The sequence below is a fragment of the Notamacropus eugenii genome, chromosome 2, assembly GCF_028372415.1.
Source record: "Notamacropus eugenii isolate mMacEug1 chromosome 2, mMacEug1.pri_v2, whole genome shotgun sequence".
NCBI lineage: Eukaryota > Metazoa > Chordata > Mammalia > Diprotodontia > Macropodidae > Notamacropus > Notamacropus eugenii.
Genome location: NC_092873.1, coordinates 479,449,754 through 479,474,303, shown reverse-complemented (window position 1 = coordinate 479,474,303; position 24,550 = coordinate 479,449,754). Strand labels below are relative to the sequence as shown.

The 24,550-nt window shown below is 40.5% G+C and overlaps 2 protein-coding genes across 2 annotated transcripts in view; one reads left to right on the top strand and one right to left on the bottom strand.

Moving 5' to 3' along the window:
• Positions 1-1,177, bottom strand: part of GPA33 (glycoprotein A33) — a 36,629-nt gene extending 35,452 nt beyond the window's left edge. The window contains exon 1 of the mRNA XM_072648745.1: positions 983-1,177. Within this exon, the coding sequence (XP_072504846.1) occupies positions 983-1,025 (43 nt within the window). The 5' untranslated portion in view covers positions 1,026-1,177. The remainder of the gene's footprint in view (positions 1-982) is intronic.
• Positions 1,178-6,488: 5,311 nt separating this feature from the next.
• Positions 6,489-24,550, top strand: part of STYXL2 (serine/threonine/tyrosine interacting like 2) — a 31,215-nt gene continuing 13,153 nt past the window's right edge. Inside the window, exons 1-3 of the mRNA XM_072648744.1 lie at positions 6,489-7,150; positions 7,996-8,121; positions 23,123-23,217. Of these exons, the coding sequence (XP_072504845.1) occupies positions 8,012-8,121; positions 23,123-23,217 (205 nt within the window). The 5' untranslated portion in view covers positions 6,489-7,150; positions 7,996-8,011. The remainder of the gene's footprint in view (positions 7,151-7,995; positions 8,122-23,122; positions 23,218-24,550) is intronic.

Below are 24,550 nucleotides of genomic sequence, written 5' to 3'. Positions count from 1 at the left end.
ATGTGGTACTTTCTGATTCATACAGTACTACTTAAATGCTAGTTATTTTTATTATTGTTGTTAATTTAGAGGTGGAAAAGACCTTAAACATCCTGTAGTTCAATTTCCTCATTTTTACAAACCGGAAAACTGAGACCCATAGGGGTTAAGTGACTTTCCCAAGGTCACAAAAATAGTAAATGGCAGTCGAAACTAAAACCCAAGATCCAGTGCTGATCCCTTCCCTCCTTTTTTCACCATTGGACATCTCTCCAGCACAATTGGTATCAAAGTCCCAAGACCCTGTTTAGAGGCTTTCTGTTTTTCCCCTAACTCATCCATGACTTCAGTGTCTTCAAACAAAATGACCCTCATAACCTCTCATTTTAAAAGGAAATCCTTCTCCACGTAAGGCTCTCTTCCTTGTTCTGCCAAAGTCTTGCTCAAGGATGCTGGGCTCCTTTTAGGGCCTGTATGAAATACTGGCTAGAGACTGGTCTCCAAGTCAGAAAGATCCAGATTCATCTCATCTCTGATATATCTGTCCAAGGGGACCCTGGGGAAGTTGTCCCAGACAACTTTCTAAGGCTGGAAAGTGCCCATCTATATCAGTAGAAGTTACTGTACCTAGGAAATCACAATTCCATTTTAGAAAGACAAATAAACAACTCTATGCATAATTTAAAAAAAAAACACAACAAAAACATATTCCTTTCTGACTCTCCTCAGGCTTTTGAAAGCAGTTACTGAAATGCCAGACTGTTTACCATACAAGATGAGGACTTTAGAGTGATTTTTAATAGAAAGCATATAAGAAACATTTCATTACTACTAATGGACTTGCACTGAGGTTCCTGGTCTATCAAGAAAGAGCAAAAATCTCCTTTTTCCTTTATAATGAGAGAAGGGTAGAGAAGACCCCCAGGTTACACCCTACATGCCAACTACCTCTTCTTCCCCTGCTGTTGCTCCTAGACATGAGAAGATCATGATATTTACTCACGAGCAGAGAGAATGAAGAGTAGAGGTCTCATCTTCCCCACCATGGTCTCTCACTTTATCACAAATCCGTCTCAAACCTGGGGCAGGAAGTCAGTCAGTCCAAGGAGCCTTTAACCTGTTGAGGCCACAACAGCCACTTCCTGACAAGCTAAATGGATTCACTCTCCCTCTGTTCACTTCCCTTTTGATTGTGTCCTCCCCTGTCTTCTGTGGACTTTACCCACCCACTCCACCTTCCCCAGATGAGTAGATCTTGGCTTCCTCCTTCCTGCTATCTGGTTTCAGCTATATACAGGCATACAAATGTCATGGATGCTTCATCCACAAAGGTTGGGATTTGTTTACTGCTAGCAGGAAATGGTTCCTGAAAAGAGAATTACATATACAAAAGGGTTTCTTGGGGCCACAATAAGATGTTGGGTGTTTCCCTCTAGGAATGAAAAATTGCAGAGCATGGTATAAGGTATCATTCCCCTTCTCTCCCATGCACCTCTCTTACTAAATTCCCCACCTGGAGGGAATGGAGTATGGGTGGCACAGTGGAGATGATAGAAGTAAAGGAAGAGATCAATATCACTCATTCTGCAGCTCATCCCCTCCATGAAGCACCTTCTGAGTTTATTAACAGGAGCTAAAGATGAGAGGAAGAAGAGTCCCTTGTTTCGCTGACAAAAATAAACGAAAAGGACCATTTCCCAGGTTATATTTTTCTCTGCCTCTACCTTTGGGTATGAAAGGGGCTATTTCTCCATTCAACAGGATTATAGGCAGGGATTTTTCATTAATGGGTCCAAAGAAATAGTTATGCATCATATAAAAATATAATGATTCACATTTACATAACATAGATGTAGGCACTTGGATATTGCATTATCCCACATAGACAATAGAAACTCATGGGCTCAGGGTCTGCTGCTTTATTACTCGATAAACGCATGCAGTATTTAATTTGTTCACAAGGTGGCACTATATTCAAGCCACTAGCCAAGTGCTTGAACAGAGTCTAAATGGTATTTTTGGAGGGGGTTGGAGAAGGGGGGAGGAGAAGGGATAGGTTATTAGTGGGAAAGAGTTAAAAATCCACACTGGCCTGATTCTGAATCTAGACTAAGAGGTGATGAAATATGGCTCTGAATTTTTGGAAATTTATAGGAAAATCTATGGTTTCACCCAGACCCACCTCTAGAATTTCCCTTCTTAGTAAACAAGCCCCATGTACACATAGGATACAATCACTCAATTCACTGTGGCCTAGTGGTTTATTAAATATAAACTCAATACACTGTGGTCATGTGGCTTATTGACAAAGTCTTTATTAGGTAACACCTCTCCCCGAACCATCGGTATCCCTCCAAAATCAGTATGGTAACACCTACCTCACATGTGTATGATGAGAATGTGCTTGGCACAGAGTAGGGCTTTAATAATGATTAGTTGAATGAACGCATGAAAGAAGATGATAATACTATCCACCTCACTGGGTTGTTGGCAGAATCAAATGAGATAAGGCATGCAAATCATTTTGCAAACTTTTAAGTAAATAAGCATCTGCTGTTATTATGGTGGTGGTTGTGACTGTTGGAGAATACACAGTATATCAGCTGTTGCTCCAGCATTTCCAAAAGAGCAGCAGGTAGTACCGAATCCCTGGACTGCTACTTCGTGCACCCATCACTTCCTTATAAATAATCATGGGAATCAGTCATTCCAGGGTCACAGCTTACCTGAGTAGGGCTCAAAGAACCTTCCAGCACTTCAAGTATAACCGGGGAAGGAGAACTGTGTAAAAACAGAATAGCGCAGGATTCCCATCACCTGAAGTCTTCCAATGGAGAGTGAATGACCATTTGTCGGCAATGTTGTCCAGGGACATCTATTTGGATCAAGTCAACAAGTATTTATTTTATTTTTTTAATATCTTGTTTTCCCTATAATTACTTGTAAAAATAATTTTAACACCCATTTTTTTTTTTTACTTTTTGAGTTTCAAATTTTCTCCCATCCTTCTTCTCTTTCCCACTTTCCCATTTGGAAAAGCAAGCAATTATACATTTGCAGTCATGCAAAACACATTTCTATGTTAGGCATGTTGTGAAAGAAAACAGACCAAAAAACCCAAGAAAAACAAAGAGAGTAAAAAGTATGAACAAGCATTTATTAAGCATTCACTGCATGCAAGTACTGTGTTAAGTGCTAAGAATACAAATGCCAGCAGAAAGACAGTTCCTGTCCTCAAGGAACTTACATTCTAATGAACAAAGACAAGTCAAAAAGGAAGTTGAAGAGGGTGGCTGGGAGTGATTGAAAGTATGAAGTTGGGATTGAGTAGAGAGAAAGTTTGTAGTTCTAGAAGGGTAACTCGGAGAGAACTGAAGACGTGTCTGGTCCAGGCAGCCTCCTTAAACTGGAGGTTCTGGGAACTACCTGCCAACTGAATGGGGTCTTCAAATGGAGACTGAATGACCATTTCATGAGATTGTTGTAGGGGGCACATCTCTTCAGGTGTGATTTGAACTAGATAGTCAGCATTTACATCGAATTTTAGGTTTGCAAAAGCACTTTACAAATATTTTCTCATTTAATCCTCCCAACTCTGTCAGGTAGGTGCTGGTATTATCTCCATGTTACAGATAAGGGAACAGAGGCAGAAGGAGTTCGTGTCCCTTCCCTTCCCTTTCCTTCCATCTCTCCTGTTCTATCCTGTCCTGTCCGTTCCCAAAACTTTAAACCTTCTGCACTTCAAAGCTGGAATGCCAGTGGGCCCCTGCCCAAGGGCTCCTCTGGACCCTCCTAGCTTTACAGTCATTATCAATAGTAGCTGTTGCTGTTTCCCTCCCAGCCTGTCTTTCTTTTTCTTAACCTCATTGAAGGGGACATGCCCTGGCTACTTCTTAAACAGGCTAATTCAATGAATGGGTGTTACGTCACCCTAAGTGAGTACCTGCCAAGACCTTGGCCTAAAGGGCCCAAGGTCTCCCAGTGCATCCTGGCTCATCTCCAGTCATCCTGATGAATCTCTGGTCACTGGATTCAGATGGCTCTGGAGGAGAAATGAGGCTGGTGACCTTGCACACCCCTCCCTCCCTCAAAACAAAGTGAAGTGCAAGTCATGTCATCATTTCTCTGGTGGCATGGTCTCCTTCAGCAATGAAGGATGAACACAACAATAGCTTGTAAGTATTCAAGGCAAGATTCAAGTTCAGGTCTACCTGACTGAAAGTCTGGTGCTCTCTCCACTGTTCCAACTAGCTGCTTATATAAATTCTGAAGTCTTTTCTGACTTTGAGTCTCTATCATTCTATGACTTCCAGCTGAAGGCTGGGTCAACCCACATGGGGCAGTACCCCAGATGCCCTGGTGTGTTCAAAGCTTTGCTTGCCAAGGACCATGCCACTGGCTTTTCCACACCCTCTCATTCTCTTTCAATCCATAGGAATGGATTAGGAATCCATATTCCAGTTTACACCTGTTCTTTCTTTTAAGATATGTTTCCCCAGCTAGCCCTCAATTCAACATTTATGAAGCACTTACTTATGTGTGAGGAGCCAGGGGTGCAAAAACAACAACAAAAAATAACCCAACCTCAAGGAGTTTCCATTCCATGACTTCATCACCTTGAAGCTGCAGCTGTTTCAGTTAGATGATGAGTATAGGCTTTGGGGACAATTAGACAAAAAAATTGAACATGGATTAAGACGGTTGGAAGTTCACACTGAAGCGAATGCTGCCCCAACACACAGCTGAGTAGAAGTGGGATGGAAAGGGGATAGAGAAGGAGACGGTGGGTCCAGGTGTTGTCTCATGTTCATCATTGGTTGTGTCTTTGTTGAGATTGTGAAGACCACAGTTACAAATGCGCATATTTTAATGTTGAAGCATCTGTGCACTCATAGGCAAATCAATTCCCTTCTGGGCCTCAGTTTCTTCATTTGTAACATGAGGGGGTTGGATCCAAAGAGCCACTAAGCTTTAAAATCTAGGATTTCACAGCCAGGTGAACTTGAAAGGGGGCATCAAATAATAATAAAATAACTGGCATTTATAGAGGACTTTATAGGTTTTCAAAGTGTTTTATATAGTTCGTGAAAAACTATATGATTTATATAGTTTTTACATATAGTTTGCAACTATATAGATTTGCAAAGTATTTTGCACATATTATCTCATTTGATCCTTTCAATGTCCTGGTGAAATGCTATTATTATTCCCATTTTACAAATAATAGTTAATATTTCCATAGTGCTTGCCATGTCCCAGGCACTGTTTGGCATGCTTTACGTAGATTATCTCACTGATTCTCACAACAACCCTGGGAGGTACGTGCTATTATTATCCACCACAAAGGAAACTGAAACTTGTCCAGTCACCTACCTCGGTGTCTGAGGCAGGGTTTGACCACTCATTGTTCTGACTCTGAGAGAGAAGAAATGGAAGGGAGGAATGAATCAGGGTAAAGGTTAGAAGAGTAGTCAAGGTTTGAGACAGAGAAGGACTGAAAAAGGAATTTCAAGCAGGAAATAGCTTAAGGTTAGTGGGACAGCTTGGGGAGAAAAAAATTAGGAGGAGGTGCACTCAGGAAGGAAGTTGAAGAGGGTGGCTGGGAGTAGTTGAAGGTGTGAAGTTGGGATTGAGTAGAGAGAAAGTTTGTAGTTCTAGAAGGGTAGCTCGGAGAGGACTGAAGACATGTCTGGTCCAGGCAGCCTCCTTAACCTGGAGGTTCTGGGAACTACTCGCCAATTGAATGGGGTCTTCAAATGGAGACTGAATGACCATTTCATGAGAATATTGTAGGGGGTACATCTCTTCAGGTGTGATTTGAACTAGATAGTCAGCATTTACATCGAATTTTAGGTTTGCAAAAGCACTTTACAAATATTTTCTCATTTAATCCTCCCAACTCTGTCAGGTAGGTGCTGGTATTATGTCCATTTTACAGATAAGGGACCAGAGGCAGAAGGGACAACAAGGACAAGGACAAGAGAGAGGACTGTTAGAAGAGAGGGGATAATAATGATAATCAGGGGTGGTGAATCTGCGGCCTCAGAGCCACATGTAGCCCTCTAGGTCCTCAAGTATGGCCCTTTACCTGAAAACAATCTTCATAGAACAGATCCTTCTTTGAAGTTTGGATTCAGTCAAAGGGCCGTACTTGAGGACCTAGAGGGCTACATGTGCTCTTGAAGCCACAGGTTCCCCACCCCTGTATATGTGTGTGTGTATACACACATATATATATGTTTATATGTATGTGTATATATAGTATATATGTATAGATATATATACATATGTGTGTGCATATACCTACATGTATATACCTACATGTGTAAATAAAATGAATAATCTGTAAATAAATAAATATATTTGTTTATTTACAAGCCATATCCTCTGACTCCAAAGGCAATGATCCTACTGTTTGCTTTTTGCAATTTCTTCCAGAAGCAGCTGGCAAATCTGAGTCTCCCCTCACCACCTCTCCTACAGCTCAGTTACCCCCTAGGTCCCAACCTGGGGTAAAGGTGATAGAAAGTCACCTATCTATCCTAAGAATTGTCCTGGTAACAGGATGCAACCGTGGCTATAAGCAGGAACTGCCTTGATTGGCTCTCTGTGTCCCCAGTTTTCCATAGTCTTTTGATGTCCTCACTTTTTACCTTTTCGTCCCTGGAAGCAAAGGCTTTTGAGGACTGGGTTATCTTCTGGAAGATATTCTGGAAGGATTTCTAACACTTATGTCCAGGAAGAGGGGAGTAGGGTGGCGTTGATGAGGAGGCAGTGCTGAAATAGCCCTGAAGCTTTTATGGCAAAGGAGGGAGGGATGGACCTTGCCTTTTGGCTTCCCCAACTCTCCTGCCAAAGAAATCAACTGTCAGTGGCAAAAGACTGAGCCGGCAGGGAAAGAGTTAAGGCTGGACTTATCTGCCCGGCTCCGTGGGAGGTTCTGAATTCCTGCCTCCAACTGAACTGCCAGCCAGCATAGGACACCTGCTAAATTTAGAGAGCTGTGAAGGGTGACCTGTTGACAGTTGCCCTGCCTCTTGAAGAAGGGACTCTGAAGAGAGAGGATCCACTTACTCGCTCCTGCCCCTGCCTAGTTCTTTTGCCAGCCTTCCTGGGGTCCCCCAGAACCCGAGTGAATGCTTTACAGGCAGCAGAAATACCAAGAGTTCGGGTGAGTGTCAGTTTCTCCTTCTTTCTTTGTCCCAGGCCAGTCCCAGGGCCCACAAGTCCAAGTGGTAGTGACAGCGGCTGCTGAGGCCATGTCAGGCCCTAGCTGTACGTTCCTGATGCCTGAGACCAGCTGTAAGGGATTTCGGATCCCTTTAATAGGAGGTGGGGGAGGGCCAGATTCCTTCAGCAAAATATAGATGTTGTCTGCCGTGGGCCTGACCGACTGAGACAAAAGAAAACCAGCCACTGGTGAATCTGTCCTCTCTAAGATTTTGGTCTAACTCAAAGGTGGCTGCCCCTGCAGGGACCCAGCAACTCTGGAAATTTACACTGGGCTGGCAAGAAAGGTTTGACCTCCTTTTGTTGGTTGGTCTCTTGGTCACTAACTTCCCCGGCTTTGTGAAAAGTAAATCTGTCTTCCTCTGTGAGGAGGAACCATGTTGCTCTTTCTTAAACTGGGTTATCCCTAGCTGAGGTGGCAGAATCTCCATCCAAAAAGGCCTAGGTGGCTCTAACACTATCATCTTCCCCTTAGAGCAGTGTGGTATTATAGAAAAGAGCCCTCCATCAGTCATTGACCTTGGAAAAGTCAGTGCCTCAATTTCCTTGTCTGTCAAGTAGGGATCATCTGTGATTATCTGAAAATAAAAGGGCATTGTATAAATATAGGGATAGTAAGAGAGCCTGGTCCAACCCTAAAAGGATGTAGAGTTTCTTTTCTTCATTGTCTTATGTGACCATTCCATCCTTAGCCTTTACAGAGCTTGACTGTACTTTCGAATGCCCTTATGGTTGCCTTGTTCTTAGTGCTAACTCCCTAACGGTCCTTCTTCCCCAACTCCTTAGAATTTAACAGGTTGTCATGGCGACCAGCAACGATCCAGAGGAGGAGCAGGTTGTTCCAGATACGGAAGATGGAGCTGATGTGAAGGCGGTGCAGGCCCGATATCTCCGAAGCCCTTCTCCCAGTCAGTGAGTGTACACTCAGCATGACTCATAGCCCACCACAGGCTCGGTTACATGTGAGAGGACCAGGGATGGGGGAAATGCCACCTAGGGAATCCTAAGTACTCCTTCAGCCTCCATTTCAAAATAAGACCAGAGCGTAGTTATCTATCCCCACTAAGAAGGAATGAAGATGGGATATTGGGGTGATAGCAAGCAGACTACACTGTAACACATGGGAACTGGAAGAAGTTACCTCTAGAATGAATATGATTCCTTTAGCAGTCCCCTCCTGGAATTCTGTAATAGCAGATGGTCCTACTGCTAAGGAAAGAGCATGGAACCCAGGGAACCAGGACACCTGAGTCCATCTAGTAGAGGCTTTGATAAGAACTGGCCAATTGGTTAACCACTATGAGCTTAGTTATTGCATCTATAAAATGATAATGGGGAGGAGGAAATGGGGGATGTTGGAGGCTATGATCTCTAAGGTCGCATCTAGCTATGAACTTCTAGTATCCAAAGACTCTGCAAACTCTAAGTTGGAAAGGAACACTGAAGTCCAGCCCACATTATAGGAATTCCCTCTATTAGTGGTCATTCAGCTTCTCCTACCCAAGGGCTTCCAGAATTGGTGAATCCACTACTTCCTGGAGCAACTTACTAATTTTTTTGGACAGTTCCAATGAATGGTTTGAAAGATTTTCCTTCCATCAAGTCTAAATCTGCCTTACTGTTGAAACTAAAGTTTTAAAAGATTAATCTGCAAATTTCTATCCAATGCACCTAATCCTGTTGTGCCAAGAGGGACAATTCTAATTTACTTTTCTACTTGACATTCTTTCAAATTCTTGAAGACAGCAATCATTTCCCTCTAAGTCTTATGTTCTCTGAGCTAAATACCCCCAGTTCCTTCAGGTAATCCTCACAGTACATGATCTTTTATTTTCTCGTGATTCTGGTTGCCTTCCTCTAGCTAATCTATCCCATCCTAAAATATGACAGGAAAAAGTAATATTCCAGATGTTGTCTGACCAGTACAGAGAATACAATCAGGGCGCCATTTTGTATACTGTTAATGTAGCCTAAGATCATGTTCCTTTTCTTGGCTGCCATGTTACACTGTTCATTCACTTTGAGCTTGCAGTTTACTAAAAGTTTCAGATCTTTTTCATATAAACTTGCCTTATGTCCTCTTTGTGACTTAGTTCTCCATTACTGTGTCTTTTCCCAGAACTGTAACTAAGAAATCTGGCCCCTGGGAAAAATTCATTGGGGGCAAAGAAGAAGGGCAGAAGTTGTCTAAGGCATGATCATTCTTTTGAATGGCTGAAGTAGACTGGAGACTGAAATCATGGAAACTGAGAAGGTTGAAAAAATGGGAGACACGGTGATTTGAAGGGGGCAGGTATTGGAGAAGAGTTTTTTGGGAGAGTGATCTGGAGGCCAGGAGTTAGGATGGAGGGAACTTTTTAAAATGATATTTTATTTTTCCCCTATTACATGTTAAAACAATTATTTTACATTTGTTTTTCTTTTAAGTTTTGAGTTTCAAATTCTATCCCTCCCTCCCTCCCTGCTTCCCTCCCTGAGATGGCAAGCAATCTGATATAGGTTATACCTGTACAATCATGTAAAACATGATTTCCATATTAGTAATTTTGTATAAGATGGAAGGAAGGAAGGAAGGAAAGAAGGAAGGAAGGAAGGAAGGAAGGAAGGAAGGAAGGAAGGAAGGAAGGAAGGAAGGAAGGAAGGAAGGAAGGAAGGCAAAAATAATATGCTTCAATCTACATTCAGACAATATCAGTTCTTTCTCTAGAGGGATGGTATGCTTCACCATTAGTCTTTGGGATTGTCTTGGATCATTGTGTTGTTGAGAATAGCTAAGTCATTCATAGTTCTTTATTGTACAATTTCTGTTGTCATGTACAACATTCTCCTGGTTCTGCTCACTTCACTTTGTATCAGTTCATGTAAGTCCAGGCTTTTCTGAAATTAGGATGGAGGGAACTTTAAAGGAAGAGAAGTTGTTGTTGAGTGATAGTGACAAAGGGAAATTTGAGTGTCCATTGGGAGGAAGGAGTAGGTCTACTCCTCCTCCTGATGCCCAACATCAAGGTATAAGAGAGGAAGAGTGACCATCTTTGGAGAGACTATTCAAAAATATGGAATGGTATGGAGAAACTTAAGTATCAGGGAATACTAGAAAGTGGAAACCATATGAGAAAAAGGCATCTAGGATAGTGGGATCATTGATTCCATCATTGATGGAAGGGACCTTGGGAATCATCTGGTAGTAGTGTCAAACTCATATAGAAACAGAGGCCACAAAACTATACATAATGATCCCTGTGGGCCACATTTTTTTCTCCTGAACCACAACAGAGGAAGATTCTGGAGGGTACAGAGGAAAGGGAGGGCAGAGGATTATGGCTGAGTTTACTTTGGGGTTACAGTAGTGCACAGGGCTTTGGGGATCTATGCAGACAACAATAAACCATCTTTGCCTCAATTGCCTCCTCCTTCTGATCCCCAGCTACCAAAGCTGATTCCATCCTAATCCCTTAGAGTACCCAGGCAAGGTGGCTCATGGGCACTGAGGGAGTGGAGCAGTGCACTCAGAGCATCCCAAGGGGGACAGAGTCAGGGGAGGAATCATGCTCCCTGGTGCACTGGCATCTGGGCCCAGCGCTAGTTGCTCTCTTCTAGTTCTGTCTCTGCATGTCTCCATCCCATACAGATTGGGAGAATTATCTGGGTACATGCTGAAAGGTGAGGGAAAGCTCCTGTCACTTGTACAATCACAGCCATTTGAACAAATGGATATTGAAACGTCTTTTAAAACCAAGTTGTCCTGTTACCTGTTGGTAAAACTTTCAGATTTAAGAGGGTATTTATTTCCTCCTTCTACTCTTTAAGTGTGTACATCTGTTGAACACCCATGTAATATATACTTTTATGTAATCAAAAAATAAGCTTCAGAACCAGGAAGGTCTAAGTTCCAATTCTGCCTCTGATATATGACAGCTGTATGACAGCTAGGTTAAGTCGCTTTACCTCCTGGTGCTTCAGGCATCTCTTTAAGGCTATAATCTTCAGTGTTGCTGCCAGTCTGTGTTGGTTGAGAGAGGGCTGGATTTGGAGGGGGGCAATGTCCTATACCAAAGAAAGTACAGGTGTGGACCATGAGTTTCCTGGGACACTGAGAAGGTGTGATCTGCTGTATCAGAAGCAGTGTTTGAACTCAGTCTCCCTTGCCTCTGAGGCTCACTCTGATGAGTACACGAATGTACACACAGCACATATAGACACCCATTGAGAAGTCATTATTTAAAACATGCAGGATTGACTGGGCTACAAATCCCCAAATCTCTCTTCTCTCTCACTTCTGGCTGGTGCAGGAAATGATTCTATTAGTTAGCAAATCAACCCTTTTATTCAACCAGTGGTTTCTTTAAAAACAGACTCCCAAGGGGGCCAACACATTAAATTCCAAGCACCTTTGTGTGAATCACCATATCACAACACTTTCTTCCTGATGGGCACTCATCAGCCTGAATCATCACATCAGCTGTGAAACAAGATAACTTTAGGCCAGGCTGGGAGGGGGTGTGGACACTGGGGAAAGCAAAAAGAGGGCTGCCAGGTTGCAGAAAGAAAGACAAAGACAAACACTGCTTATTTAACAATTTTGTCTGGAGATCCCTCTGTCAGGAGTGTTTTAAAATGTTCCATTTTTCTAGAGTATTTTCTTAAGCAAGCCTCAGGGTACTCAATGAGACACCCCCACCCCAACTCTCCCAGCTTGCCTTGGCAGAGTTAGGCACAAACCTTAGTTTGACAGAGAAGAGGAGGAAGAAGGAGGGGAAGAAGAAGGAGGGGAAGGAGGAGGAGGAGGAGGAGGAGGAGGAGGAGGAGAAGGAGGAGGAGGAGGAGGAGGAGGAGGAGGAGGAGGAGGAGAAGAAGAAGAAGGTTTGCAGGAGAAGAAGTATATTCATTCACTTAATAACTCTCTGAAACAGGTACTATTATTATTCCCATTTTACAGACAAGGAAATTAAAGCACAGGCAAAGTGACTTGCTCAGGGTCACAAAGCTATCAAGGTAGGTCTGAGGTAGGATTTGAATTCAGGCCTTCCTGACTCCAAATACTATGTTCTTTTCATTGTGCCATCTAGCTACCAAAATCTTCTGTGTTTTCTAAAGATATGATCTCCTTTCAAAAATTGCCTTTTCTAGAGGTTCCCTGGAAACATCTAGAGACAGCTGGCAATACAGTGGATAGAGCCCTGAGCCTGGAATCAGGAATGTGAGTTTAAATCTGACCCAGGACACAAGCTGTGTGACCCTGAGCAAGTAGTCACTTAAACTCTGTTTGTCCCAGTTTCCTCAACTGTAAAATGGGGATAATAATATTACATATATAATATATAATTAATAATATATAATAATAAATAATATATAAATATTATAAAATAATAACCTCAAAGGGAAATTGCAAGGACCAAATGAGCTAATATTTGTAACAGCACGTAGCACAGTGCTGAGAGCATGGTAGGTACATATAAATGTTTGTTTCTTTCTTTTAAGGTTTTCCATTGTTTTAGATGCTGGGTTCTCAACTCCAGGAATTTTTTTTAATGATATTGACACTAAATATGTTGATCTTAAAATAATTTATAATAATATTTTTTGATTTACATCTAAAGATCTGTCCCTCTTTTAGCCAGAAAACCATCCCTTACAACAAAGAATCTTTAAAAAGCAGGAAAAAGCAGCTCAATAAAACTAATGAGCATTTTAACTGAGTATGACAGTATAAGCACCGTTTCACATCCATAGACCCCCATCTCAGTCAAGAAGTGAATGAGGTGCATTTTGTTATCTCTTTGCTAGACACAAGTTAGGTCATTATAATAATATAACATTCAATTTTGGATCTTCTTATTCTTTCTGATTATATGGTTGCAGTCATAGTTTATGTTGTTTTCTGGTTCTGCTTGCTTCATTTTGCATCAGTTCACATAAGTCTTACTATGCTACTCTGAATTCTTCGTTATTATGTTTTCTTGTAGTATAACATTTCGACTCCTTGTAATACCACAAACTATTTAGTTATTTCACTGATTTATTAGCAACTACTTTGTTCCCACTCCTTTGCAACAACAAAAGTGCTGCTTTGAATATTCTGGCACATGGAACACTTTGTTCTCTCTTTAGCATCTTCGGGGTGTATGTTTAGCAGCAGAAGCTCTGTGTAAAAGGATGTGGATGCTTTAGTCACTTTCGTACCATGATTTCAAATTGCTTTCCATAATGGTTTGATTGTTTCATACTCTACCAACTGTTCATTAGTGTGCCTCTCTCTCCACAATTCCTCCAGTGCTGACTCTTCATGTCTTTTGTCAACTTTGCCAATTTGCTGTGTGTGAGATGAAACTTCAAAGTTGCCTTGATATGCATTTCTTTTATTATTAGTGTTTTGGAGCAGTCTTTCATATGGTTGTCAGGTGTCTGCAAGTCTTCTTTTAAGAAGTTTGCTCACATCCTTTTACGATTTATCCATTGGAAAATGGTTCTTGACCTAGTATATCTGTTTCTTGCCTATATGTCATGGCTATCAAAGTCTGAAAGATATTTCATGAAAGGATTTTCCTTAATCAACAGATTCTCTTCTTATCCTAGTTACATTGATTCCATTCTTGCAAAAATCTTTTAATTTCATGAAATTTAAATTATTTTATTTTCTGTGACTGCCTCTACTGCTTACCCATTTTGGAATGGCATGATAAGGATAAAAACAAAACAAAACAAAAAAATGAAGTCTTATTTCCATGTCCCATTTCATGATGACCTTCTTAGACTTTCAAAGATGTGAAATTACAAGGTAACTGTGACGTTCAAATATATAATATATAAATTACTTGAGGTATTTTAAAGTGTCTAATAAAGCATTATAAATAGTTAATTTAGGGGGTTATAATGGTCCTTTGAGAGGTCATTTAACTCATTCCTTTCACTTCAGGTAGAGATATCCGAGTTATCTCAGATAACTGAGAATCCATAATATGTTTTAAAGACCTTCAGAAAAAGAAATCCTACAACCAATATTCTTCAATGACTTACAGTGTTAAGAAATTCTTCTTTTTATGTAACATAAGTCCTTCAAGCTGCAGTTTAAATCTATTTCCTCTTATTCTGTCTTCAGTGGAGATTAAAACCAGCTGGTCATTGCCCTCTGTCTAAGAGCCTTTCCTCTACTTGAAGACTTATTAACTCTCCCACTAGCCTTCTCTTGTCCAGGCTGAATGATTCCTTTCCCTTTACTTTTGCTTCATATATCTTATTTCTCAACTCTTTAATCATCTTTATACCTTTTAGAACTCTGAACCATCTCCAACTTCTCTACCTTTATCTTTAGTTAGAAAGGATTCAAGTAAAGGGTCATCAGACCACAGCTGAAGCATAATAGAAGGTTTATCTCACTTCTCTTTCGTACACCCCAATATTGTGGATACTTTTAAAATATAAAATTACAAAACCCTTTTGAGTTTAACTCCTGGATATTTTTCTGTGTAGCAAAATATATATATATTATCCTAACTTTCACTCTCATTCCCAGTGACAAGCTGCATCTCTGGAATGTGTCTGCTAGATTCCTGCAAGGTTCGAGGGTTTGACCTTAAGGGTTTTGAGGTGGTTTTTTGTGCTGGAGCTCATGAGCCCCCATCAGTGTGCTTCTCTCCATGATTATCAATGAGTCAGACAATCAGCTTTTAGTAGAAGGTATTTAGTAAAGTAGTATAATAAAAACAATTGGTAGAAAACAATCCCCCTGAAGGACATATAAAATCTAGAGGAAAGAGGGCTCAATCTTAGAGCCCATGTGGCAAAGGAGTAACTGAAAGTGCTAAGAGGTCTTTTAGCTGGAATCCTCACAATATTGTCTGTAGAATGCTTCCTCTGCTCCCCTTCTGGGCTCTTTCTAGAGTCTGGAATCTGTGTCCAGTCTGCCCTTGGCACCCAATGCACATACTGCATTCAGCTACTAGAAAGCTGATATGAAGATAACAGATCCAAATTCTTCAGTTCTCTAAAGTGAATAAGATTTGAGGCCAGGGATGTGGTCCTTCCCATACTCTCCTAATCAATTTTTTCTCTGGTGTTTAGCTGAAACTATTCTCTTCCAGGCACTAAGATCACTGATTCCAAACAGCTGGGTGGTTTATACAGGATGCAGAGGGCATGCCCAAGTACTTTAGCCAATGTGAACAGACTTCCTGTTATAAATAGGGAGGCATCCAGGCCTAATCACCTCTGATGAATAATTGAGATGTATTTTCACCAAACAAATGTGTCAGGGCTATAGCTCTTATCACTTACTTTAAATGAGGTTTGGTGATTTGATTGATTTACTTAATGGACCTCCACTCTCACATCTGTATGGACAGTTCTCCCCCATCCCTACCCTGCCCAAGGCTGCTTCCAGCACATCCTTACTTAGTCTTATTCTCTTGGTTCCTAACAGTTTCTTCAATCTGAGGTGGCCAGTTCCAGGTCAACCTTTTAAAGTGCTGCCTACAACCCACTTCTCCTGTATACTCCACCCTGGTGTCATTGTCCAAGTAAAGAATATTTAACATTAGGTCATTGCCTTTGCCTGATTAATTTACAGTTTCCTTGAAGAAAGAGATAGGGCCTTGTACACCCCTTCTCTCGTCAAGAATACTTACTATGGTGTCCTACACATAGTAGGTCTCTGTAAATGCAAACTGAGTTAAAGAGGAAAAAAACCCAAGAATGTTCAATAGAACAAGAGCTGGAAGGGACCTTAGAAGTCATTGTGTCTAACTTTTTCATTTTACAGATGAAGAAACTTTATAGAGAAGTAAAGTCACTTGCCCAGTATTTTACGTTTATTTAGTGTTTTACATTTTTCAAAGAACTTTACCTATGTTATATCACTTGGATCTTACAACAGCACCTTAAGGAAGGTACTGCAGATATTTTTATCCTTTTTTCAATGACTTGCCCATGGTCTCCCAACTAGTAAGTGTCAGATGTTGAGCCCAAGTCTTCATTATTCCAAGTCCATCACTCCACCTAGCAACTTTCTGGGTCTATGGATGCTCTGATCCCTCAAGTAAGACAGTCAGTTGTTAATACTTCACAATCCATCCTTTGGGCTGTTTCCTTGACCTCCCTGCATACAGGGCTCCCTCCAGCTACCCAGAGGGGTATATTCTCTCCTTCTGCGACCAATATGTGGCACTTAGTTCTGACACTCTTGATTCCTACCATACTAAACCCCTCAAGATGGGATCTAGACCCAACACCTTATGATTTCATGGTCTGGGAAAGGTCCCCTAGTTTCCCCTCTATGCTTTCCCTGACTCACTTGAAGTTCTACCCTTAGAACTTTATTTCTTTAACTTAATATTTTTCACTTTGTTCAAATGAAACTAACTCTAAAGATCAACGACCTCCAAAGTTGCAATCATTCATTGACACCTTTATGTGAATAAAATATGTCTCATTATAGCATGGAGAAGAACGAGGGCCATGCTCACTGAGCATTAATTCTGGCAATCTCTACTGCAAAGGTTTTGAGTGTGGTTGGGATAACAGATTGAGTCTGCTTGGGTCCAATCTAATTCAGTACTACCGAGGCTTATCACCAGGAGAACAGCCATGGAGATCTATGAAGTAAAGAAAAATACAAAAAAAAGTCCCCTGTATGGGGCTCTAGTGTTGAGGATAGAGAAAGAGAAAAATGGCAGACATTGCTAAGCACACCATTTCTAGAATGCCTACATACTTTATACTATTTATTGATACCTATATATTAGGTATACCTCTAACTATTGGTACTCTAAATGTGTGCTCTTTTTCCCAGGGACCAAAGAGTTTTTCTGCTCCTAGAACAGCTAAATTGCATCAATCTTGATGTTCTTGCTATAAATGAAACCAGGAGACAGGAGGAAATTGCAGATAAAAGCAAGGATGAGCCACAGGTTATCCTTGCAGAGCCAAATAAGGAAGTTGGTAGAGGTGCTTTTTATCATGCGCTCAAAGGCAGCAAGAAACATTATTTCATGGGATATTTGGTCATCCATTTATTGCATTTTCATTACAAGTATTTGCAACAAGCACCCCCATGAGAATAACTGCAGCTTATGTCCGGGCAGTTGTTACAGGGGAATTAAGAAGTAGAGGAATTCTCTGAAGAACTTGATAAAACACACCAAATTAAATTCAAAGGCGCCAGTGGCCTGGGAATCAGGATCCAATGGTCTCAAGGCCTGCCTTAAGCCCACGTTGGCAAGTCACTAATTTATCAGTGCATTCAGGCAGTTCTCTAAAACTAGGAGTTACAGAGAGGTTGCTGATCTGAATGTGAGGAGAGAGATTCCGCACAAGGGAGTTCCTCCTGGACCAATCAAACAATCAAAAAGTGTTTATTGAGTGCTTACTTCATAGCAGGCACTGGGATAGATATATACAAAGACAAAAACAAAATAGTCTCTACCCTCAAGGAGCTCGCCTTCTAAGAGGGGAGCTGGACTATACATGCCTGTATAGATATGTACAAAACAGATAGGAGGTAATCTTTATGGGGGCAGCTGGAGTCAGGACAGGGGATGGACCAAGAAGGGCCTCATGAAGGAAAAGGTGGTGCTTGAGCTGAAATTTGAAGAGAAACAAAGGAGACGCTGCCCCTGCCTCCCCACCCCCAAAACTTTGATACCCAGTGACTTCAAAGCAAAGAAAGAAATGGGCAAGGACAGTGAAAAATCTGTTGGAAAACAGGGTTCAGGAATAAGAAATGAGAGAGGCTTTGGCCACTTAGACTACCCAGAAGCTTCAGAGTATACAGAGGGGGTAACCTAACTTTAAGGTCACTGAAGGATCTATTCTTATGGTATTCAAAGGAAGAAAAGACACCAAAAGCATGTCAAAAATCCTGGATCTCACTTACACCAAGAAAAAATGGCCAAAGAGATCAGAGTTTCTTACTGAGCCACACTGATAGAAAATGCATTCAAACTAAGGCCTTTTCCCGATCTCAGTTTGACCTAGGCAACACCCATTCAGTGATTAAGGCTAGGTAAGAAAAGAGGCAAAGAACAGTCTCTTTAAAAAAAAAATACATCTATTGTAAGAAAGATATAGAAAAGGAAGACAATTGCTTGCCAAAGGTGTTTGCTGCTATCATGGGGGAAGTCCTTGAAGAGTCTAAGTTCAGGAAGGATTCTTTAGGGATAAATTCAAGATCCAGATGAGAGCCTCCAGTTGCTCTGATTTGTAGGGGACATTGTGCTGATTACATTAATCAATCACATCAGTTCCTTCTAAATAAGATTTATAATCATTCAAAAAACAAAAAAACAAATGTTGGCCTAACCTACTGCATGGGCAGTTAGGTAGCTCAGTGAATAGAGTGCTGGGACTCAACTCAGGAAGACCAGCATTCAAATGTGGCCTCAGGCACTTATTCGCTGTGTGACCCTGGGCAAGTCACTTAACCTTCCTTCCCTCACTTTCCTCATCTGTAAAATGAGCTGGAGAAGAAAATGGCAAACATTCCAGTATCTGAACAGCAGCTAAAAGCACCTACAGAGGAAAAAATAAACAGGAAAAGAACTAGATGAAGAATGTTTACCCTGGGGTCTCAACCTGGGATTTGTGAAATTTTCATTAAAAATATTCTGATAATTATTTCAATACAACTGGTTTTCTTTGTAACTATTTTATTTTATGCAAATAAAACATTATTTCGAGGAGGAATCCATAGGCTTAACCCAACTGCCAAAAGTGTCCATGGCACCAAAAAAATGGTTAAGAATGTCCAGACTAAACTGTGATATGCAGTTCAATGAATAACCTCTAACATTTGTCCCTGAAACAAAGGCCTGCCTTTTCATACCAATAGTCTTCCAATATTCTCTGGGTTGTAGAATATTACAGACCTGAAGAAATGAAACTGGGGATCGTCCAAAGAACAACAGAGAAGCATGTGGTGCCCTGAGCAGGCTCATGTACAGTACATGGTACAAACAAGAGATCTGAAGAGGTAGACTCAAGGACATAATCAAAGCAATGCATGAGCAAAAAGATCTTCTCATTATGTGGCAAGATCAGTAGATAACGGATGGACTATGTGTTCCATCATTATCCTAAAGATATCAAAGGAAAGTGAGAAAGATCTCCAGCACATTGGATGGATCCTCTGTAGTGAATTAATGGGAGAGCATGAGTAAGAGTCATAGAGGATGGGTGACCATGCATGAGTTGAGATCTGTATCAGTGGAGGGAATGGTCAAATCAATGAGATCACAGAGCCATTTGAGTGAATGAAGGATCACAGGATTACAAAATGTTCAGTTTGGAAGGGTTCTCAGAAACCATCTAATCCAATTAATAATTGAATGAGAAGCCGATCACATACTTGACAAACGGTCATCTAGCTTTTGAAAAATAAAATCTACTTGCTTCAAAAATTTAAACCTCATAGGTACAAAATGGAGCCCACTGGTATTTCTCTGATAAAGAACTGGAGTTTTAGCAGATAATAAACTAAATATCAATCATTCACATACATCATCACAGGCAAGAAAAATACCATAAACATATGCTATATGAAAAGGTTCAGGGAAATGGAAAGATAGCTTCATTATATTAAGCCCAAGCCAGGACACAGCTGTAATTTTGTGTTCAGTTCTGGTCGCCACATTTCTGGAAAGACACTTATGGACTGGAAACCATCCAGAATGATCATTGTGATGGTGAGAGACCTTAAGTTCCTGTTATGTAAGGATGAGGTAAGAAACAAGGGGATGGGTGCAATGAAACAGGTGATTGGGATGGTGACGGGTCTTGAGTTCCCATTGTGTGAAAGTGACTTGAGAAACTCACATGTCCTAGGTAGATGGACAAGTCATTTAAACTTTGTGAACCTCAGTTTCTTCTTCTACAAAATGGAGGTGATGATTCTTGTATCATTCAGCTTTCCTTGTTGCTGCCAAGAAAGCACTTGGTAGTCTGTAATTGCTGTAGAGATGTGAGGTCTGGTTATTGACATCTGAATCTCCCTCAAGTGCCTAGCTGAGTACACTGCACCTTGACAAGGAAATATTTTTAATGTAGAATTAATTAATGTATTTGCCTAATTTGATGTATTTGTCTAATTAATTGATGTATTTGCCTTTTCTTGATTCCTTTTCTTTCTCATAGGGACTTTTCAAACATTTTCCTATGCCCACTGAAATCTATTTGCTTAAATATCATTCTCTTAATTTGCTAACTTTTGTCTGCTACTGAACATTTTGGGGCTGCCTTCTTCAAAGTAGACTTCCATATCTTCAAAGGTTTTATCCACTTCCTTTTTTTGCAAGTGACAAACTAAGCAGGATACCACCACCATCATCATCATCATCATCATGATTAATAATAATAATGACAATAACACAAGCGACATTTATGGAGTGTTTCAAAGTTTTCAAAGAGCTTTCCATGCATTATCTCATTTGATCCTCACAAGATCCTGTAAGGTAAACACTCTGTCTTCTTTCCCAACCAGAAAGCTGTCTCTGGTGTTCTCCAAGTCAAGTGAAGTCATCAAGACTTTGTTAAGTACCTATTCTGTGCTAGAAACTACTCCAAGCTCCAGGCACTTTGAAAACTGGTTGATAGTGTGTCCACTGAAGTGATATGCATTCCAGTAGATGACTGGGTTAAGCCCCCTATGGCTACCCTGTTCTATAATTTGCCAGTGTAGCACAGGTGTAGCTACCAACCCCTACTCTCTTCAGTCTCTTCTCTTCCTAGGTTAGGGGTGACTCATTTACCCCGACCTGTACTCACTGCAGAATATTGGAATGATTCACCAAAAGGGGAGACATGTATCTGTCACTCATTCTTAAGGTCCTAGGGATAACCCTGGTGTGGGAAACATACTCCTACTACTGATTACTGTAGCTCCAGAACCCTCTTTGGCATGCTTCCTATTTATACAAATGAGTCACAACACCATTAATTTTTGAACATGACACATTAACCAAGAAGGCAAAAGGAGGAATAATCAAATTATAACAGTTCCCCCAAAAACCTAATCACACTCTCTCACTAGTACCCAAAAATGTGAGGGGGGGAAGGAAAATAAGCATATACTTAGAAAAACCTAGCAGTAAGGTTAGGGAAATAGTAGGGAAATCCCAAGCCTGGATGGATTCACACACACAATTTTCTTATTCTCCCCAAGCAGTTACTTTGATTTAAAGTTTCTCAGCTATATTCTTCCAAATGCTGAAAACAGTTGTGTGTAAATAAGCCGATACACGATAAAACATCACAGTCATCCCCACCTTTAGTCAGTACTTGTGGACCATGCTTTAACTCATCTCCCCTCAGTCTGGGGTCCTCCTCAAGTACTTATATCTGAGGTGCTGACTCCTTTAAGTTGCCCTCCTTCTTCAATCCTCACTAAAATATCTTTCTGTCCCTTCCTGCAAATAGGATGTCCATATACAAAAGGGGCAGCCCCTATCACGGAGCCATTGGCAGCCAATGAAGTGAAAGTCAACCCTACCAAGATTCTGCTCTTGATGAGAACTTCAGCGTTAGCAGGTTTTCTCTCCTTGGGTCTTCTTTGTTGTTTGCCATTTTATTTCAAATTCAAACCTTTATATGCAGTAGTTCTTCTTTCTCTGAAAATTTCTGAAGTTGGTAGAGACTTCTGAAAATTATTGTATATAGTTTCTTGATTCTCTTTTGTCATGTCTCTCTTTCTTGATTAGGTCAAGTCCTTCCATTTCTTTCTTCCAGGTTTTGTTATCTTATCACATCTCAATTGAACTTTGAGTGCCTCCTTTAAGCATCCTTGCTTTGTATAAACAATGTGGGTAGAGTGGGATTTGTCTTTTTTTCTCCTTCTTTCTCACTTTTCCTGGTGTCTTATCATGACCTCTTATTTTATTTGAAAGTTGAAGGGTTTTTTGTCCTCCCACATGTTATTTTTTACCTAAGGTATCTCTCTTTTCTTCCTTCCCCAATGCCCTTTTTACTAGATCTAATAAACCTGTACTGCTGTAGAACAATTGTTTTGTTATTGGGTTTGTCTCCCTCCAAATGGTAGGTGATTCCTGGTATATTTGCAATTTATAACTGAAGGCTGGAACTCAGTAATGTCAGTAAGCTAATCTCAGCTTTTAGCAGAACATACAAGTGAGGAGCAAAATGTTCTGTACTCACTTCTCAACATAAGCTAATTCATCAAAATACTGACTTCCTCAGCACAAGTCTGATATCGGCCATTTCTGGTTTTTGTCATTGTTGTTGCAGACCTGTGATTTTATTGCTGTAGGGATCTCCTAGTGAGGCAACTTCCTCTACCAATGAAGACTGGTAGCTGTTGTGCAAGTCCTAGGCTTAGGGAATTGCCTGGGGGCACTGTGAATTTATGTCACCTGCTCCGGGTTACTCAGCTGATATGTGTCATGAGTAGTCCTTGGACCCAGACCTTTTTCTGATTCTAAGGTCATCTCTGTATCTATTAGGACACACTGCCTCTCCAGTTGGCAATTATACGGCAAAACTGGTTGCGAGTTACACCCTGATTGTAGTTTATACAGCTTATGTGTTTAGATCTTTCAGTTTTAAATTTTAACTTAAATTCTCCCAAAACTTTAGACAAACTTAGAGCAGACACTCATGCCCGTATATTTGTAATATATAATTTTTAAAAACCCATGAAGCCTAAAGTAAGAGGACTATTAGTAAAAATGAAGAAATTGCTAAGATCTCTATTGATGGTCAGATAAATCTTACAATAACAGGATCCACACAATACTGAGTTTTAATATCCTTTAGGTAAGATTCTTATCAATTCAATTCAACTAACATTTTATTAAGGACTTAGTGTGCACAAATTATTATGGGGGGGGATTACAAAAATGAATAAATGATAGTTTCCATCCTTGAGATGCTCATATTCTCCATAATTAATACCAATGTTGTCCACTTCCAGGTACTCCATGGTTTCAGATGCTGAAACAGAGAGTATTTTCATGGATCCCATTCACCTGTCATCAGCTGTTGCTGCAAAGCAGATCATCAATGAAGGTAATTAAATCAGAACCTAGGTAGGAGGTGAAGAAGGGGGTATGGGGGTGGGGTTTCGTCTAAAGACATTTATTGCCTTGTTCCTGGAAAGGCTCACATTTTAAGCACACAGAATTTTAGAGTTGGAAGGGACTATAAAGGTGAGGTCATCTAGTCCAAACAAAGCCTGAATTTGAAGAATGAATTCTCCTCTGTATCATCACCCCAATCACCACCACCATGTTCATCTACCCATTACTTGAAAACCTCTAGCTCAATACCTCTTGAGGCAGAACATTCTATTTCTTTTTTTTTTAATTTAATTTGTTTTCAGTTTTCAACAATCACTTCCATAAGTCTTAAATTTTCTCCCCCTCCCTCTCCCTTCCCTTCCCGAGATGGCTTGCAATCTTATATGGGTTCTACACATCAATTCTTATTAAACACATTTTCACATGTCATGTTGTATAGAAGAATTAAAACAAGTGGGAGAAACCATGAAAAAAACCAAAACAAAACATAACACAAGAGAAAACAGTCTTCTTCATTCTGTGTTCTGATTCCATAGTTGTTTCTCTGGATGTGGATAACGTTTTACATCAAGAGTCCTTTGGGGATGTTTTAGGTCCTTGCATTGCTGTGAAGGGCTTAGTCTATCAGAAACAGTCCTCGAACACTGTGGCTGTTACTGTGTATAATGTTCCCCTGGTTCTGCTCATTTCATTCAGCATCAGTTCATATAAGTCTTTCCAGATTTTTCTGAAGTCCAACTGTTCATCATTTCTTATAGCACAATAGTACTCCATTACATTCATATACCACAGTTTGTTCTGCCATTCCCCAGTTGATGGGCACTCCCTCAACTTTCAGTTCTTGGCCATCACAAAAAGAGCTTCTATAAATATTTTGGTACATGTGGGACCTTTTCCCATTTTTATGATTTCTTTGGGATGTAGCCCTAGAAGTGATATTGCTGGATCAAAGGGAATGCACATTTTTGTAACCCTTTGGGTGTAGTTCCAAATTGTTCTCCAGAATGGTTGGATCAGCTCACAGCTCCACCAACAATGAATTAGTGTTCCAACTCTCTCACATATTCTCCAACATTTATCATCTTCCTGTTTTGTCACATTAGCCAATCTGATAGGTGTGATGTGGTACCTCAGGGTTGTTTTGATTTGCATCTTTCTAATCAATATGATTTAGAGAATTTTTTTCATAGGACTATAGATAGCTTTAATTTCTTTGAAAACTGCCCATTCATATCCTTTGATCATTTATCAACTGGGGAATGACTTGTATTCTTGTAAATTTGACTCAGTTCTCTATATATTTTAGAAATGAAGCCTTTATC